The sequence below is a fragment of the Pimephales promelas genome, chromosome 14 (genome assembly GCF_988280905.1).
Source record: "Pimephales promelas chromosome 14, fPimPro1.hap1.1, whole genome shotgun sequence".
Classification (NCBI taxonomy): domain Eukaryota; kingdom Metazoa; phylum Chordata; class Actinopteri; order Cypriniformes; family Leuciscidae; genus Pimephales; species Pimephales promelas.
The window spans coordinates 21,868,328-21,884,905 of NC_142782.1; the positions used below are offsets into that span (position 1 = coordinate 21,868,328).

General features: G+C 34.8%; 2 protein-coding genes across 2 annotated transcripts; both read right to left on the reverse strand.

Moving 5' to 3' along the window:
* Window positions 1-280: 280 nt before the first annotated feature.
* Window positions 281-11,010, reverse strand: slc26a6.2 (solute carrier family 26 member 6, tandem duplicate 2). The gene is made up of 19 exons (XM_039678770.2): window positions 10,314-11,010; window positions 9,947-10,086; window positions 9,730-9,840; window positions 8,639-8,814; window positions 8,388-8,552; window positions 7,770-7,922; window positions 6,774-6,856; window positions 6,472-6,619; window positions 5,444-5,557; window positions 4,494-4,571; window positions 4,247-4,342; window positions 3,962-4,068; window positions 3,548-3,617; window positions 2,603-2,695; window positions 2,173-2,313; window positions 1,845-2,075; window positions 1,699-1,753; window positions 720-838; window positions 281-570 (listed from the first exon to the last, which is right to left on the reverse strand). The coding sequence occupies exons 1-19, from the start codon at window positions 10,460-10,462 to the stop codon at window positions 547-549; spliced, it is 2,253 nt and encodes a 750-aa protein (XP_039534704.2). The 5' UTR covers window positions 10,463-11,010; the 3' UTR covers window positions 281-546.
* A 102-nt stretch (window positions 11,011-11,112) lies between these two features.
* Window positions 11,113-16,558, reverse strand: LOC120483892 (uncharacterized). The gene is given in 8 exon segments (XM_089119173.1): window positions 11,113-12,401; window positions 12,544-12,564; window positions 12,567-12,614; window positions 13,510-13,717; window positions 13,784-13,890; window positions 14,989-15,129; window positions 15,496-15,635; window positions 15,770-16,558. Coding segments are annotated over 8 exon segments (990 nt in total). The 5' UTR covers window positions 15,907-16,558; the 3' UTR covers window positions 11,113-12,213.
* Window positions 16,559-16,578: the final 20 nt, after the last annotated feature.

Sequence of the window (16,578 nt, forward strand, 5' to 3'; positions counted from 1 at the left end):
TGAATTTTCAGCATCATTTCTTCAGTCTCCTAAATTCTTTGATTAATACTGAAAGTTCAAAAGAACAGCATTTATTTAAAAATGAAATATTGAAATGTCTTTACTGACGCCAAGCATTTAAACTGTAATATAATTGCTAAAATATTGTATAATTTATATTAAAACTTTCCAGTAATTATTTTGTGAGAAACTTAGTTTACATTCAAGTATTTCAGTGTCATAAATGTACCTGGAACTCTACAGTGCCATGACCCGGAATAGCCTGTCAAGAATTGCTTTGTTTTGTTTTTTTTTTCCATTACAAAAGTTGATTTACATGTTACTTGTACAATACAACTCAATGACAGATTCTCACATTCTTAGACATTTCACATTAAAAAGTGATTATTATTTTTTAAAAACAAATTATCATCAAAACATCTCCTTTACTTTTTTTTCTTCCCCAAGATGAAATACACAATAAATAACAATCCAATAACAAATACTATTTGTGTAAATAACAATTGTGTTCTGGGGTGTTTTCCATATGATGTTTGGTGTTTGGATTTACAAATGTGTTCCCTGCAAAACCTATAAAAGAAGAAAGGCAAGAAATTAAGTTTATTCATGCATGTTTATTTCTAAATACTGTCTGGGCCACCAACACTCAGCACATGTCTGATTACGATTAGAACCTCTGACATTTGTGTATGTGTGTGTGAGATAAGGATGTACTGTACCTCCTTGCTGTTTTCTTGCTGGCAATAAAGAACGGCATCATGTACCGATGAGAAGAGAATCGATTTAGTTAGTTTCTCATTGAAGAAATCACCATTCTCCATACTCTCTACAACGCCTCCTGAAACAGGAAGTGAGATTACAATCAGTGATGACAATCTTGACATGCATGCTCAGTGTTCAGGTGTCTATTCAGACATAATGAAGACAACAAAGAGAACACATGACATAGAGGAGTACACTCTTAAAAATAAAGGTCCTTTATTGACATAGTTCCATGAAGAACCTTTAAAGGGTTAGTTCACCCAAAAATTATGTCATTAATGACCCTCATGTCGTTCCAAGTGCCGTAAGACCTCCGTTCATATTCTGAACATAGTTTAAGATATTTTAGATTTGGTCCGAGAGCTTTCTGTCCCCCCATTGAAGACTACGGTATACTGTCCTTGTCCAGAAAGTAAATAAAGACATCATCAAAGTAGTCCATGTGACATCAGTGGGTTAGTTAGAATTTTTTGAAGCATAGAAAATACAGTTTGGTCTAATATAATACAATGCTGATTAAAGTCGTAGTTTTTGTTATTTTTGGACCAAAATGTATTTTTGCTGCTTCAAAAAATTCTAACGAACCCACTGGTGTCACATGGACTACTTTGATGATGTCTTTATTTCCTTTCTGGACATACATTTTCAATAGAGGGACAGAAAACTCTCGGACTAAATCTAAAATATCCTAAACTGTGTTCCGAAGATGAACGTAAGTCTTACGGTGCTTGGAACGACATGAGGGGGTGAGTCATTAATGACCTAATTTTAATTTTTAGGTGAACTAACCCTTTAACATCCATGAAACCTTTCCATTGAACAAGATTATGATGTTTTCACAAAAAGAAAAAATGGATGCACTAAAAGATTGTTTGGGGAACCCAAAATGGTTCTTCTATAAAATCATTGCAAAAATAACCCTTTGAAATCACTCACTCTGGCAGCCACATAAGTACACCTGCACACCAGCCTCTCCATAATCTTTATAGATCTGCCATTAAACAAAGAGTTTCAACAGGGTTAAAACACATTACACATTGATTAAGTCGTTTTGTACTCATTAAGTACAGATCGTGTCTCACACTGCGTATAGTTTTCACGGCAACTGTATCCAGGAAGTTGACTGGGCTCAGGTCAAGAATGATGGCCTGTGGGAGCGTAGTGTCAGTGTCAGAGTCAGGCCCCGCCTCCACAGTTACTACATCCTTAGGCTCTTTAAATGACATCTCATGAACATCCCCATTTGCCCCTGTGTGTGACAACTCTGGCTCCTCCCCGCTTTCATCTGTGTCCGACAACTGCACATCTTCCCCCTGGTTTAAAGCAGACGAATGGCTCAGTCAGAATACTCAAACACACATATTATCTCACACACCCACATGCTAACACACAGTCTCTTCAGATGCAGACCTTAGTAGCTTGAACGGCGGCTTCTTTAGCTTTTTTCTTGGCCTCTTTCTTCGCCTTCTTTGCGGCTTTCTTTTCTTTTCGGAGTCTCTTTGCTTCCAATTTTTTCTTGTGTGAGAGAAGTTTAGCCACGTCTACCCCAGTCTGGACAACAACGCACATTTATTTTTACAGGATGAAAATCCTGACCTGTACTTTTTTTTTATACAGTAGCTTGTTTGGTATAAACTCACAGTGCATGTTTATGTTGGATTGTATGTTTAGGATGATTACCCTTACTTACTTTGACAAGTTAAAGCAATGTAAAAACATAAGTTGTCATAAATTGTAGATCATATAATTTTTTACAGTCTTGTAAATACTCTTTATATACGGTAAATGTGTGTGAATAAATATGTATCAGAGAATCGAAGTATGGTTTGCATATGTCTACCTTGTCATAGAGTGCATCGATGTACATTTCAGCGTTGGCAAAGTACAATGTTGCAGATGAACGGAAAATCATTATACCGGGAATCTCCTTCACCTGTAAGTAAAACAGACAGTGAAAAAAATTCTAAATGATTTGGATGCGCAAACTTTGTCAAGCATTGTTTCATAATTTTCTCAAATTATCAAAATTATTTATGGATGCAAATACAACTGAACCAAAGTAAATGTAATGCCTTCTGACTAAAGCTCTAGAACAGAAAATCCTGAAAACAAATACCAATCATTTAACAGAAGCAGATGTTGATGAAATAGTTGTTTATTGGCTGAATATTTGTCAATTAAAAAAAAATGTTTTGCTAAAGGTCAAAGACTGTGTAACCTGTGGTCAATTACATTTGATATGGAATTGGAATTTCAAAATAAAGATTTATTAGCACTACAAGAAACTGACCACTTTATACTCCTGATCACCTGCAACACTCACACACTCCATTTTAGATACTCTATAAATACTATTTATTATACATACATACACTAGGTATGCACCAACATGTTACACAATTGACAAATGAAACTGCAACACCCACACATTCAAACGCTTGCTTGTTAAGAAACTAAAACAATGCAACTACAACAAGCCAAACTATTACTGTGCGTCATGTTCTTGCGAAGTCACACGTCATTGATTTATCAGATATGTATAAATGGAAGAGCAGGTGTTTCAGAAAGTATGCTGTAATTCAGGTTTTCTTTTTTAACCATGAGTGCCAGGCAGTTTCATGAGAACAGAAATTTTAGGATGAACTATGCCCTTAATCCAGCTTAACCATTTGACAATTGTGCAACAACACCTCTGCTGTTTCAAATATAACAACATCAAAACTAAAGAATCAGTTGAAGTGATTTGGAATGAAGTTGTGGTTGGTGATGTCATGGTCATGTTCACCTGATTGTAGTCCTCTACTGGTCTGTAGATGTCAGTGCCAGGAACCTGGCCAAGGAGAGAGTATTTCGGGCTGTTGTAAGGAGAAGAAACGGGTATTGAAGGAAAAGAAAGCAAACAAAACAAAGAGGGACAGATGGAGAGTTTATAAGCAAATGCTGTCAAGAACAGGACGTTCATTATATGGCCAAGCTAAGGAAACAAAATATGACGTTCGAAAAAGCTTCTCTTGGGATCTTCAACAGTGTAAAGTGAAACAGGAGACTACCAGAAGATAACCAGTTTTACATTCTCATTTAATCATTCAAATGGTGCACATGTGTGTGCTGTAGTTTAGTCATTTAGGGTTTAGGATCATGGGAATATGGTGCATTTGTGAATTATTTAGGCTTTGTCTATGTGGTTTCTGTCACTCACAGCTGAGTTCTGAAGACGACGGTGAGGATGGAGAAGGCGATAGATGCAGCCAGTCCCAAATCAGGATTGAACAACACTGTCAAGATCAAAGTCATCACCCACACCACCTAAACAAACAAGCAATAGACACAATAATGTAACCGTCAATTCAGATCTCTCTTTTTTACTCCATTCTTTCTGTCACTCTATTCACTCCCTTTTGCCCGCAGTCTTATTTTGTTTAAATATAGGTCTATTTTGAATGTGTTGCATAAGCTTGGCTTTCTCCTCCTCGTTCTCTCTCACCATATCCACTTTATTGGTCCTCCAGAGAGAGCAGATGTCTCCAAACTGCTTCATCATGCCTTGCAGGTTTACGTAGATTATAGCAGCCAGCACTGCCTAAAGAAACCAGCAAACACATCAACAATTTGTATTGATATATTCCTATGTAATTGGACACATCCAGTCATTGTTCATGACTTCAGCCCAGATATTTTGTACTATGAATATTCATGACAGGCCCACACAAGAGCTGAAATAGGGTACTAACCTTTGGCAGCTCTTCAAAGAGTTCTCCAATCTTTAACAAGATAACCAGAATTACCATAGCAGAAACTGCTCCAGCCACCTGAAAGTTTGACAGAGAGAGGATTCACTCTACAACTTTTACTCTACAAAATAGAATTCAAACATCGATTGAATTAACCATCCCCTTGTGAAAAAGAAGTACACTTTACCGTACACTGTAAACAATAATTGTTGGTTTAACTTAAAAAATTTGAGTTAATACAATGGAGATTGGTCTAATAAATAGAAAATAAAAATATTATGTTATCTGAACCACATAAGATTTCTTTTCAACAAATCATGAACATCATTTTTTGGAGTCTAGCTTTAAAAAGTATACCAATTACATAGAAAACATTTTGGACACTTAATTGCATGTTTTATGCAATTAAATTAAAATAAATTATACACTGTAAAAAAATATTGTTGGTTTAACTTAAAAAAAATGAAGTAACCTGGTTGCCTTAAAATTTTAAGTTCATTGAACTGGAAAATTTGAGTTAATACAATGAAGGAGATTGATTTAAGCATCAGAAACTCAAAATATTATGTTATCTGAACTACATCAATTATTTAAGTTGATTTGACAAAAGAAAAAATATTGTGATTACAAATCATGAAAACATTTCTTTTACAGTGTAAGTTGTTTTTTGACACTTAAGTAAACTTGTGTCATGTATTTAACATATTTGTAATTACACATTTTTAATGGTGAATCTGAAATTTAGTGTATTTAAAAATATTAACTTTAAATGTAATAATAAACGACACTACAGTTAAAATTATAATCAGGTTTACTTATTCTTTTGTGTTATCAACACATTAAATTAAGTGCACTTTTTTCCACAAGGGTCCATCCATCTATTCAGAAACAAGTTAGGAAGAGATAGGTGTAAAAGGAAATGTCAGTTTTTATTTTGTTAATGTTCTCACCTGTGACTTCCCCCCTGTGCTGACCTGCACCATGGTACGAGACATAGAGCAGCTGATAGCAAAGCACTTGAACAAGCCTCCGATGGAGTTAGACAGACCCAAAGCTATGAGCTCCTGATCCAAGTGAAGAACACATTACAAGTAGTAAAGATGTTCAAACGAAACTTTTGGAATTGTGTGCAAAACAATTGTGGGTTGAATCAATGACTTTCGGCTTAGCGAAAAAACAAGAGACACAAACTGCCAGTTTTTCAGATAAAATTGGGTTTAACTAAAGTTCCAGGAAAATATGGTGTAATGCCAGTTTGGTAATACTTTTCTTTTTTTTTTTTTTTTTTTTTTACAGTCCTTGTTACACATTACTATTATAATAATAACAGTAAATTATGCATAATTGCATGCAACTAACTCTAAACCCAGTCCTAATCTTAACCTAAGTACATGTTGTTAAATTAACAATGCTCAGTACTTAACTGTATGATTTCCCTGTAACAATAACACCTTAAAATAAAAAGCAACTCCCATTTTTGTATGTGACCCCTTTTCCTGTTTTTCAAGGAACAGCTTTTCTCTAACAGAGTACGAATTGTGCATTTTAAAAATCAATCAGTTACTGACCTCTCTCTTTGCTAAATTCTCCCTGTTTGTTTATTTGTGTTTGTACTGAGATAACATCCAAAAACTTAAATTATATCACTTAAAACCATATTTTCCAGGCTGGCAGTTTTACTATGCTGTTGTTGACACTAAATTTGACATGAAAAGTGAAAAAAGAAAAGAAAAAAAAAGATATTAGCCATTACACCAGTCTTCAGTGGCTTCAGTGCTGCCTATTTTTTTCAGGATTATTTGATAAATATAAAGTTCAAATGTACAGTACTAATAAAAAAAAAAATGTGTTTTGTAAAAATTAAAATAAATAATAATAATAATTATATATATATATATATATATATATATATATATATATATATATATATATATATACTAAAAAAATACATCTTTTATAGCCATTTAGAGTCTCTTACCTGGTTACTGTCGACTTTGTAAGCATATTTAAGGGCAAAAATTCTACCCAGTGAGATAGCAATGCCATAACCAACAACAGCCAGTGCAAAAGCATCACCGACCATTGAACTCATCAGTGAAACAGCGGGTGCCACAGGAGCCTGCAGACTGAAGTGTGAAGAAGAGGTAGATGAGTATTATGAACATAAAGATGTACTATGGTTCTGAACATGCTTTTGTGGCTGTACCATAACAATGCTATAAAGATCCTTAGAGTGTTGTACAGTCATATTTGTGTTGCATAGTAGTGTGTTGGACGTACCCAGATGGAATTTGTCCAACCACTTCAACATTGTATTCTGTCTTCAAATCCATCTGCCATGACACCACAGTAGCGATAATAATCTATATACAAACAAGATTAAATCTTTAAGATACCCTCAAAGAAATTTACCACTAAACTAGAAAAAAATCTATTTTTGATAGAATACAATTTTTGAATGAAAGGCTATATATAATATTATGTTATATTAGTCAAAAGTATATATACAGTACCTGTCAAAAGTTCAGAAACATTATTTTTTTTAAATGTTTTTGAAAGAAGTCTGTCACCAAGGTTGCATTTATTTAATAAAAAATAAAAAAATATATAAAATACAAAATACAGGAAAAACAGTAAAACTGCTAAATTTTATTTAAAAAAATTAAAACTTTTTTTTTTTTTTTACATTTTTTATTTAAAACAATTAAAACTTTTTTATGTGTCACTGAAGACTGGAGTAATGATGCTGTAAATTCAGATTTGCTATCACAGTAATAAACTACATTTATAAATTAATTAAAATAGAAAACAATAACTTTACCGTGTAATAATATTTCACAATGTTGCTGTTCTCATTGCAGTTGTGATTAAATAAGTGCACCCTTAGTGAGCATAACTTTTAACAGGTACTATATTTATCTGCTAACACTTTACATTAAGGTTCCATTTGTTATCTACATCAATATGAACTTACGATAAAAGTACTTCTAAAGCATTTCTTAATAATGCAAATTGCAAAGTATAATGGACTAGTTTCATCTGCTAATATTATTTAATATATCAAACATGAACTAACAATGAACAGTTGTATTTGATCAACTAATGTTCACAAAAAACTATACTGTAATAAATGTATAGATCATTGTTAATTAATGCATTATATTATTGTATTACTGTATTTTATCAAAAAAGTGCAAGTCTCTGTCCTCAATTCGCTGTAAAAGTAAAGTAAATGTGTGTGTACATGTGTGTGTTAAACTGTATGAAGTAACTCACGGTGATCAGCTCAACAGGAATAGGGACAGGAATTTTGCGTGCTGCCAAAGCACTAAGTTGCTTTGCACAGATCAGGCCAATAATGGTTACAATGCTAACTACCAGAGTACCAACGTTAGTCTTTCCAAGCAATGCACAAATCTCTATGACTGTCTGGAGAGAGAAAGAAAAATAGTGAAAGAAGTATTAAATCATCCTCATCATAGCTTTCAGAGCATAAGTCATGACTCCAACCACTAGGGGGCACTAAACACAAATTGCACAAGTGGAGATGGTCCTCACTGCAGAATACAAAATCCAGGGGGAGGAGTTGGATCCCACTTGACATATACCTAAACCTACCCATCTCCGCCCCCTGATCCCTAACCCCACCCCTAATCCTACCCATCTCCACCCTTTAGATCTGGATCCAACTCCGCCCCCTGGATGTTGTGTACTGCAATGAGGTGCTACTGGAGAAGTGTGATGTCTAAGGCCTTATATGTCCCAGTTCACCATAGTCCTCAATGAAGTGTTTGGGACTGTGCCACCATGACATCAGTCAATGAGAATTGATGCTCCAGAACAATTAATCACATGCCATTTATTGTTATACATATTGCATGTGTTAATACTCACATATATAAGAGACAAAGGTCCGCTATAGCGCTGTGGGTTGATGCCGAAGGAATATTTCAGCTGGGAGACGATAACGTGGATGGCGGCTGCTGTTGTGTAAGCTCTCACCAATGGCTCTGACAGATACGTCACCACAAAACCGAACCGAACCAGACCGAGGAGCAACTACAAACACAGACAGCACACAAATACTTAATCACATTCACACCTTCAAAGCTACAATCAAATTCCATTCTCAAGAGAGAACCTACCTGGAAAATGCCAGATAAGAAAGTCACAGTGGCAGCGATTTTGACCCTCTCCGCATCACGGCCGACAGTGTCTAAGATGGTGATGTTGGTGTCATTGCCTGGCATCATGAAGTCCGAGTCTGGAGCCAAACGCTCTGTCACGCTGCCAATCATAACGCTCATAACTGCATATGTACCTGTAGACAGCAAATATTACCCACACTTTCTAATATTTCTCTGATTGTGGGGATCAAATGTCTAGATGGAATTGAAAAATTTTAAATCTATCATTATATTCTCACTCATCCTTAATCAACAAGATGAACTGTGACAAAAGGCTGTCAATCACTAAAAAAAAAGGCACTAGAAGCACCATACCTATTATAGTTATGGTGCAATTATAAACATAATTGTAGTCCATACAACAATATCTAATGAGCTATGGATATTTAGACACAAGATGATATTTTGGACATAAGAAGGTATTTTGAAAAAAATGTCAGTAACAAAACTGTTGATGGACCTCCATAGCATTTTGTCGCCACATTGTGGAAGTTAAAGGGGTCCATCAAATGTTTGGTTACCGATATTCTTTCTTATAAATATCGGAAATATCTGCTTTTGTGTTCAGCAGAGGAAAAAAATTCATACTGGTTTGAACAACTTGAGGGTGAGTAAATGATAACAGAATTTTCATTTTTATGTGAACTATCCCTGTAAGAACTTGTTAATATGATCCTAATGACATCATGCTTGTAATGATTTATGAATAGTTCACCCAAAAATAAGAATTCCGTCATCATTTGCTCGCCCTCATGTCGTTCCAAACATGTATGATTTTCTTTTGTCCGTGGAACACAAAAGAAGATAGCTTGACGAATATTGGTAACCAAATAGTTCCAGTTCCATTGAATCCCCTTGTGTTTTTGTGATTACAATGGAAGTCAATGGGAACCAAAACAGTAACCAAAATTCTTCAAAATTTCTTCTTTTGTATTCCACTGAAGAAAGTCAGTCATGCAGGAGAGTGAGCAAATTATGACAGAATTATCATTTTTGGGTGAACTATCCCTTCAAGAACAAATTAAATCAATGAAAGTGTGTGTTCTTACCCACAGAGATGTGTTTGGATGTTCCAAATATGAAATAAATGAGAATGGGGTAAAAGGAGGAATAGAGACCAAAAACAGGAGGGACAGCAGCCAGCAACGCATATGCCATACCTACACACACAAAATACATTACACGTGACATATGATTGTTTGTGTTTTTGTTTAGGTCTACAGTATCTCAAGTAACAGGTGTGCTTTGCACGTGCTTGTGTTGGACCTTGTGGCAGGTGCATGATTCCCACACTAATTCCTGATATCATATCTCCAATAGCATTTTCTCGAAATGGGTATCGCGGCAGCCATGCCAGGAGAGGAACAAAGGATAGGAAACAGCTCTTAAACCGTGGGCCTGTACATCTGACAAAAAAAGAAAATAGAACAGTTATAAAAGCAACTTAGAAGTGGGGTTTAAAAGTTGGAGACTTCTCCAAGATGTTGTTGCTTCCATTGAAATATTCTCAAATCATACTAAACATGATCATTCTTAATGTTGCAAATACAAACTGTAATGGAAAGAATGCGAAAGAAGCGTTTTCACAAGTATATTAGTAATTTAAGCTCAGCACTAAGACAGACATACGCACCTGACAGCATCTTTGAGTTTTTCTTTTGATGAAATCTTGACATCTGATTTGTCAGCAACTTGGTCGACACTGAGCTCGTCCAGTACATCTCTGTGAATGTGATATGGTACCCTCTTCCTGAGCTCTGTGTCATTCATCTCTTTTTCCATTTCGGAAAACTCAATTGAATATTCAATTCTCTATTCCAGACGTGAATGTGAACCTTTACTAAATTTCTCTCCTCACACTCACTGTTCAGATCACCTCCAGTGTATAGATCCCAAAAGCATGTCCTCACAATGAAAATGTAATTCTTAATGTTCTCCAGTGAGAGGTCTTCAGGTCTGGTTGCGCAGTGAAGTTTTGAACTTCCCTGGCTCTTCTCTTCTATCACAGGTTGTGTTAATGTGTATCCTGCCCTTTCCGATAGCAGTCTGATCCATTCACACACTTACTGACAGACTTCTAGTGTGTTCATATGGGGTGCAAAGTCCCAAAAACACAGGGGGGGGTTCAATGTTGGACACTTTCACACTAAAGATAGACGCCACCTTATCTCAGTCTGATTAGATAGAAAACGCTATACATTCATTTCATTCTGTCAAAACAATTGGTTTGCATTTGAATTTGAAATTGTTAACGCTATCTTTGAAACACATCTTTGTCCTGCCTCAAGATCTCTGAAGAGTTTTGATCTGGTGAAGTAGAGACATTTCTTATCTTTATTTGAGAAAATACATACATTGTATATGAACATTCATTGTATATGAAATTGTAAATATGTAATCATGTAATAGGTGTTCTTTCAACTTGATGTGTATATGTACATTACCAATAGTTTGGAGACAAAAGTGAACTAATACTGACTAGACAAAATTTTGGGACGTCCACAATTGTAATACAAAATTTATTTTATTAAACCAGAAATCCTAAAAATACTAAAGATTTTCTGAAGATTTTCTGTTTTAGGATTAGGGTTAATCTGTAGTGATTATGATTAGATTTATATAATATAAGCTTATATGTCCCCAGTAAACGTGTGAGCGATGAGCTGCATTAAATATTAATGTGGCCTCTCCCCAGTACCTGGCCTGAGAACAAAGTCTCTGCTAATGACATTTATGGTTCAGTTCACTGGGGTACAAGAAGAACATTACCACAACATACTTGAGTGAACTCTACATATATTAACTGAATTGTAATAAGCTGGTGGAGTTTAGTTGTTGTCAGACACCCTGGTGTATTATCTGGAGTGGTAATAATTATTTAGATCTTTATTTCCCATACTATTCGTGTTTCTACATGTTCTTCTAAAAATATTTGATTTATTTTACTGTCTACAAACCAAATTGGTCTCTAACATAAAAAAACATATGTTAATAAGAATCTGGGAGATTACAGCACCACCATGCAGTACATAAAGTTTTGAGGACAATTATAAATTATATATTTCAGCATTTTGTTTTTAACTATTTCAAACAGCAGTCTAAACTTAAAGAAGAAAAAATGAAAAAATAAACCATATAAAATCTGTTTATGGTGTCAGATATAATTTCATGTTCAACAGCTGTTGCCACATGTCACCTTGAATCCAGATGAATGCAAACAGTTGCTCCAAACCATTAAATCAAAATAGGAAGTTCTTCTCCTTTCTTGTTTTGTCTAGAAGTTTCATCTAAACCCCAGTGTTGAAGGGTCCTTTCAGGTTTGCAGGTTCATGTATCTGCTGTTTATGAAGCGAGGTCATTTAAGGTCACAGCTCTGTAACATCTGTTCCTGTGTTCTGTAATATATAGATGTGTAATTTAATTAGAACAGAAAAGGCTATTGAATTACAGCAAACTACAACAGCCCTATACAAATAAGTAAAAATGAGGAAAAAAAATAGCAAAATAACCAGACGACGCAGATATAACAGCATTTAAACACACACACACACACACACACACACACACACACACACACACACACACACACACACACACACACACACACACACCTGTAGCCCCTGGTAGTATAGGATTGCATGATGCACTGAGGGGGAAAATGAGGAATAAGAGAGAATATCTGGAAACAAACCATGGTTCTTTGTCTGAGATAGTAAACCATCTAGAAACAAACAAGAAATGCAGTCTATATGTGCATTAAACATGTTAGTTATTAAAAATAGATCAGTTCTTGGATGAACTATTCCTTCAAAGTCATGTTTGATCATGTGAGAGAGTGGCTGTGTGTGTGTCAGACGTGCTACCTGGACATGCAGCACAGAAAACGAGGTCTGTGTGTTCTCAAAGTCCTGAACAGTGACATGCAGAATATAAACTGCCATTCATTAGTTAGGAGTTCATAAGTGTCAGTAACAGGTAATCTATTTCTGTTCATCTCTGGTAAAATATCAACACTTCTACGTGTGTGTGCGTGTGTGTTCTGCAGTGTTGGGAGTAACGCATTACAAAAGTAATACATTACAGTAACATATTACTTTTTGCTGTAACACAGTAGTGTAAGGCATTACTAATCAATTTTCAGTAATATTTTACTCGTTACATGTTCAGTGAGGCTTGTATTACAGTTGTATTACAGTGTATTGTCTGCTTTTACTTCTTAAAGGCAACAGACTATGTGAAAGTTTTAAAGCAGTCTTTTAGTGCCAGTTCAGTGCGGTCACGTCTGTAACATTGTTTTTTCCTCATAAATGCGAACACGAAAACTAAAATAAAATGAATATTTTAAGTTCTATGGAGACTGCAGAGCCAACCCTTCCTCATCTGATTTGCGCAGTGTAATTAACAGAATTACAAAAAATATATTTTGCCTCCAATTTTTTTTGTCACGCATGAATGTGTGTCTTTTCCCTAATATTAAAAATAAAACATAGACTGATATTTGTCTAATGTCTGGAGTCCTTTAAGGAAGTAGCCTATATAAGTTTCAATACATGTATTTTCTGAGGCTTCTGTAGGTTTCGTGGATCTGAGTCGTGTGGCGAATCGCGATTTCGGTTTCATATTGCATATCGTTACAGCCCCAAAGTTAAGTTCTACTTAGTTATTTTGGTGAAAGTAACTCAAAAGTAATACATGAGTAATGTAACGCATTACAATTCTGAGACAGTAATATTGTAAGGTAATGAATTACTTTTAAATAACAGTAACAAGTAATACCTAATGTATTACAGTTTGGAAGTAACTTGCACAACACTGGTGTTCTGTGCCACTAACTGATTTGAATGTGCCCATGGCCACTGAGTCCATGAAGGTGACTCCACTGAGCTCCAGAATAACGCAGTGCTGCACACTCTGAGCCCCCTGCTGGTCTGGAGGACTTACTTCATGATTCTCCCTAATGCCTCTACTAACTGCCTGCACATATATATATAATAATAATAAGGAGACGCTCCTTATTATTATAAGAGAGGGTGGGAACTTTTGTTTTCAAAGCTAGCTTGCTATTGCTAGCCTCTTTGCAATTGCCTATCCTACATTTAATACAGCATGTGTGTGTTTTATCTGCATTAATCCACACAGAATGGTCAACTGAGCTGCAAAGGCCACTCTCATGCTTTCAGCCTCAATATCATCACTCTCTCCTCCGCTGCCTGGCAAAACCACATCACCCGTTACTCTACCGACCATGATGGAAAAAGGATGGAAAAAGTACCTGTGGATCAGACAGATCATCAGATAGAACTGAATGAATGGCCAATCAAATAAGAACCAAGCCACTTGATGGACTACAAATATTTATTTATTAAATAATGTTTAATATGTTTTAATTTAGTTTTTTTTATAATGTTATTTTATATTACATTGTAAATGTCATTGTAGTATTCATTACTTCAATGAGCTAATTGTTTCTGTCTTAAATTACTACATTGTTTAAATTAATACATTTTTAGCTAACTGTGATTTTGTATATGTACATAACTTTTACATTTACCTCTGATAACAGAACACTCTAAATTGTAATGTGGAGTTTTCTGTAAAGCTGTTTTGAAACAATGAGTATTGTAAAAAACGCTATACAAAAAAAAGGAGTTGAATTGAAGTTCTATATAAATATATTTGTATATTTTATTGTTATTAGTTGTTTTATATTATTAGTTGTTTATATATTTTATTTTAATATGTTTTTTTACTTTGTTATTTTATATATTTTTATTTTGTGTTATTATTAGGGCTGTGCAAAAATTAATTGCGATTAATCGCATCCAAAATAAAAGTCTGTGTTTACATAATATATTTGTGTGTACTGTATATAATTATTTTCTATATAGAAATACACACACATGCATGTATATATTTGAGAAAATGTGTTATTCATATATAAAATATTTATATTTATATAATATAGATTATGTATTTATATATATATATATATATATATATATATATACAGAATTTAAGCGCAAATAATTCTTAAATATATACATGCATGCATAGGTATTTATATATAAAATAATTATATACAGCACACACAAATATATTATGTAAACACAGACTTTTATTTTGGATGCGATTAATCGCAATTAATTTTTGCACAGCCCTAGTTATTATATTTACAAATCCATTATTGAAAAAAAATAACAACACATGAGCTTGTTACAACATTTCATTTTTTGGTTGACTACTCCTTTAAAATCCTTTAAAACTCCTTTAATAAATTAAAATTTATCTTGCAAAGTGGGATTATGTACCTGGAAAGATTTTCACGTATGTGTACTTACCCACAGAGATGTGTTTGGATGTCCCAAATATAAAGTAGATGAGAACAGGGTAGAAAAATGAATACAGACTAAACACTGGAGGAACTGCAGCCAGCAATGCATTAGCCATGCCTAAATGAACAACTTGTGTGTAGAGGAGTGTGTGCAGATCTGTACAATAGAATTAGTCATTACATCCACTTTATCTGTCTGATTTGAACCACAGTGCATTGTGAGGAAAATTATTGGCTGCCAGACGATAATGCAGATCTGTAGGTGTCTATTATGAAAAACAGGGCGAAAAAAAAATCATAATCGACCCCTCACATCACAGGCACTTCAAGTGGCTACAATCTCAGAGAACCCTAAAAATAGACCATGATTTTAATCTACGTCAACTCTGATAACATCCTTATAAAGTTTCTTGCAAGCCATATATATATTTGTAGCATATATAGCAGATCAAATATCACAGGATTGTGTGTGAAAGTCTTAAACCTTGAGTCAGGCGCATGATTCCTTCACTGATTCCTGATATCACATCCCCAACAGCATTTTTCCTGAGTGAGTATTGTGGCAGCCATGACAAGAGAGGTGCAACAGACAGGAAGCAGCTCTTGAGCTTTGGACCTGAATACCTGATGCAAAACAACAGAGAAATGAATGGTCAGCATGTATATTTCTCATGGACACTGTGCCTATTTTGTGAACACAATTATCTTAAGTATGCATGCTTCTTAAAAAAGCACCTACTCTTCTCACCAACACTCACCGGCTCTTCAGCTTTCCACAAATTGTCCGATGCGCCTTCCACCTGCGCTGGCCCTGGATATCTAGTTGTGCTTCATTTAGACCATAAACAGGATTAGTATTGAAATTCTCACTCTGTAAAAGTCTTTGATTGTCCATCTGTGAGAACAAGAAAAAGTATCTAAAACAGACACAATCCTAAAATGGAGTGTATATGGTTATGTTTCACATGTGCTAAGCTGTTGTGACATGGCCTTGAACTCAGAGCAAACTATCTATTATCATTCCTACAAGCAAACACATCCAAACCAATTAAACTGGAAGTCTATAATTGGAGAGAGAGACTGATTCTGCACTCTTTTCCTCCTCCAGACTTCCAAGGTGTTATTGTCTCAAGTGTTCACAGACATTCATCTTTGGATCAGCTTCGGTCTGACTAAAGTTTAAAAGATTTTTATCTACCACTCCTGAGAACAGAGGTCATATTACACATCACGTGAGCAAGTTTGTACTCAACAGACTTGTTACAATTTTTACTGTAGTACTTTAATAATGATCTCCAGAATCAGATAATGATAATGCAACTTCATTGTAGGAGGCAGGGCTGTATAATCCAATAAGAAGACACGATACTCTAACAAATAATGTTTATTAAAAAATTGACCTTTGACTCTCTCTCTCTCTCTCTCTCTCTCTCTCTCTCTCTCTCTCTCTCTCTCTCTCTCTCTCTCTCTCTCTCTCTTTACGTCTTGCTTATTAGAAAACTGACCTTTGACTCTATCTCCCTTTCTCACTATATATATATATATATATATATATATATATGAAGAG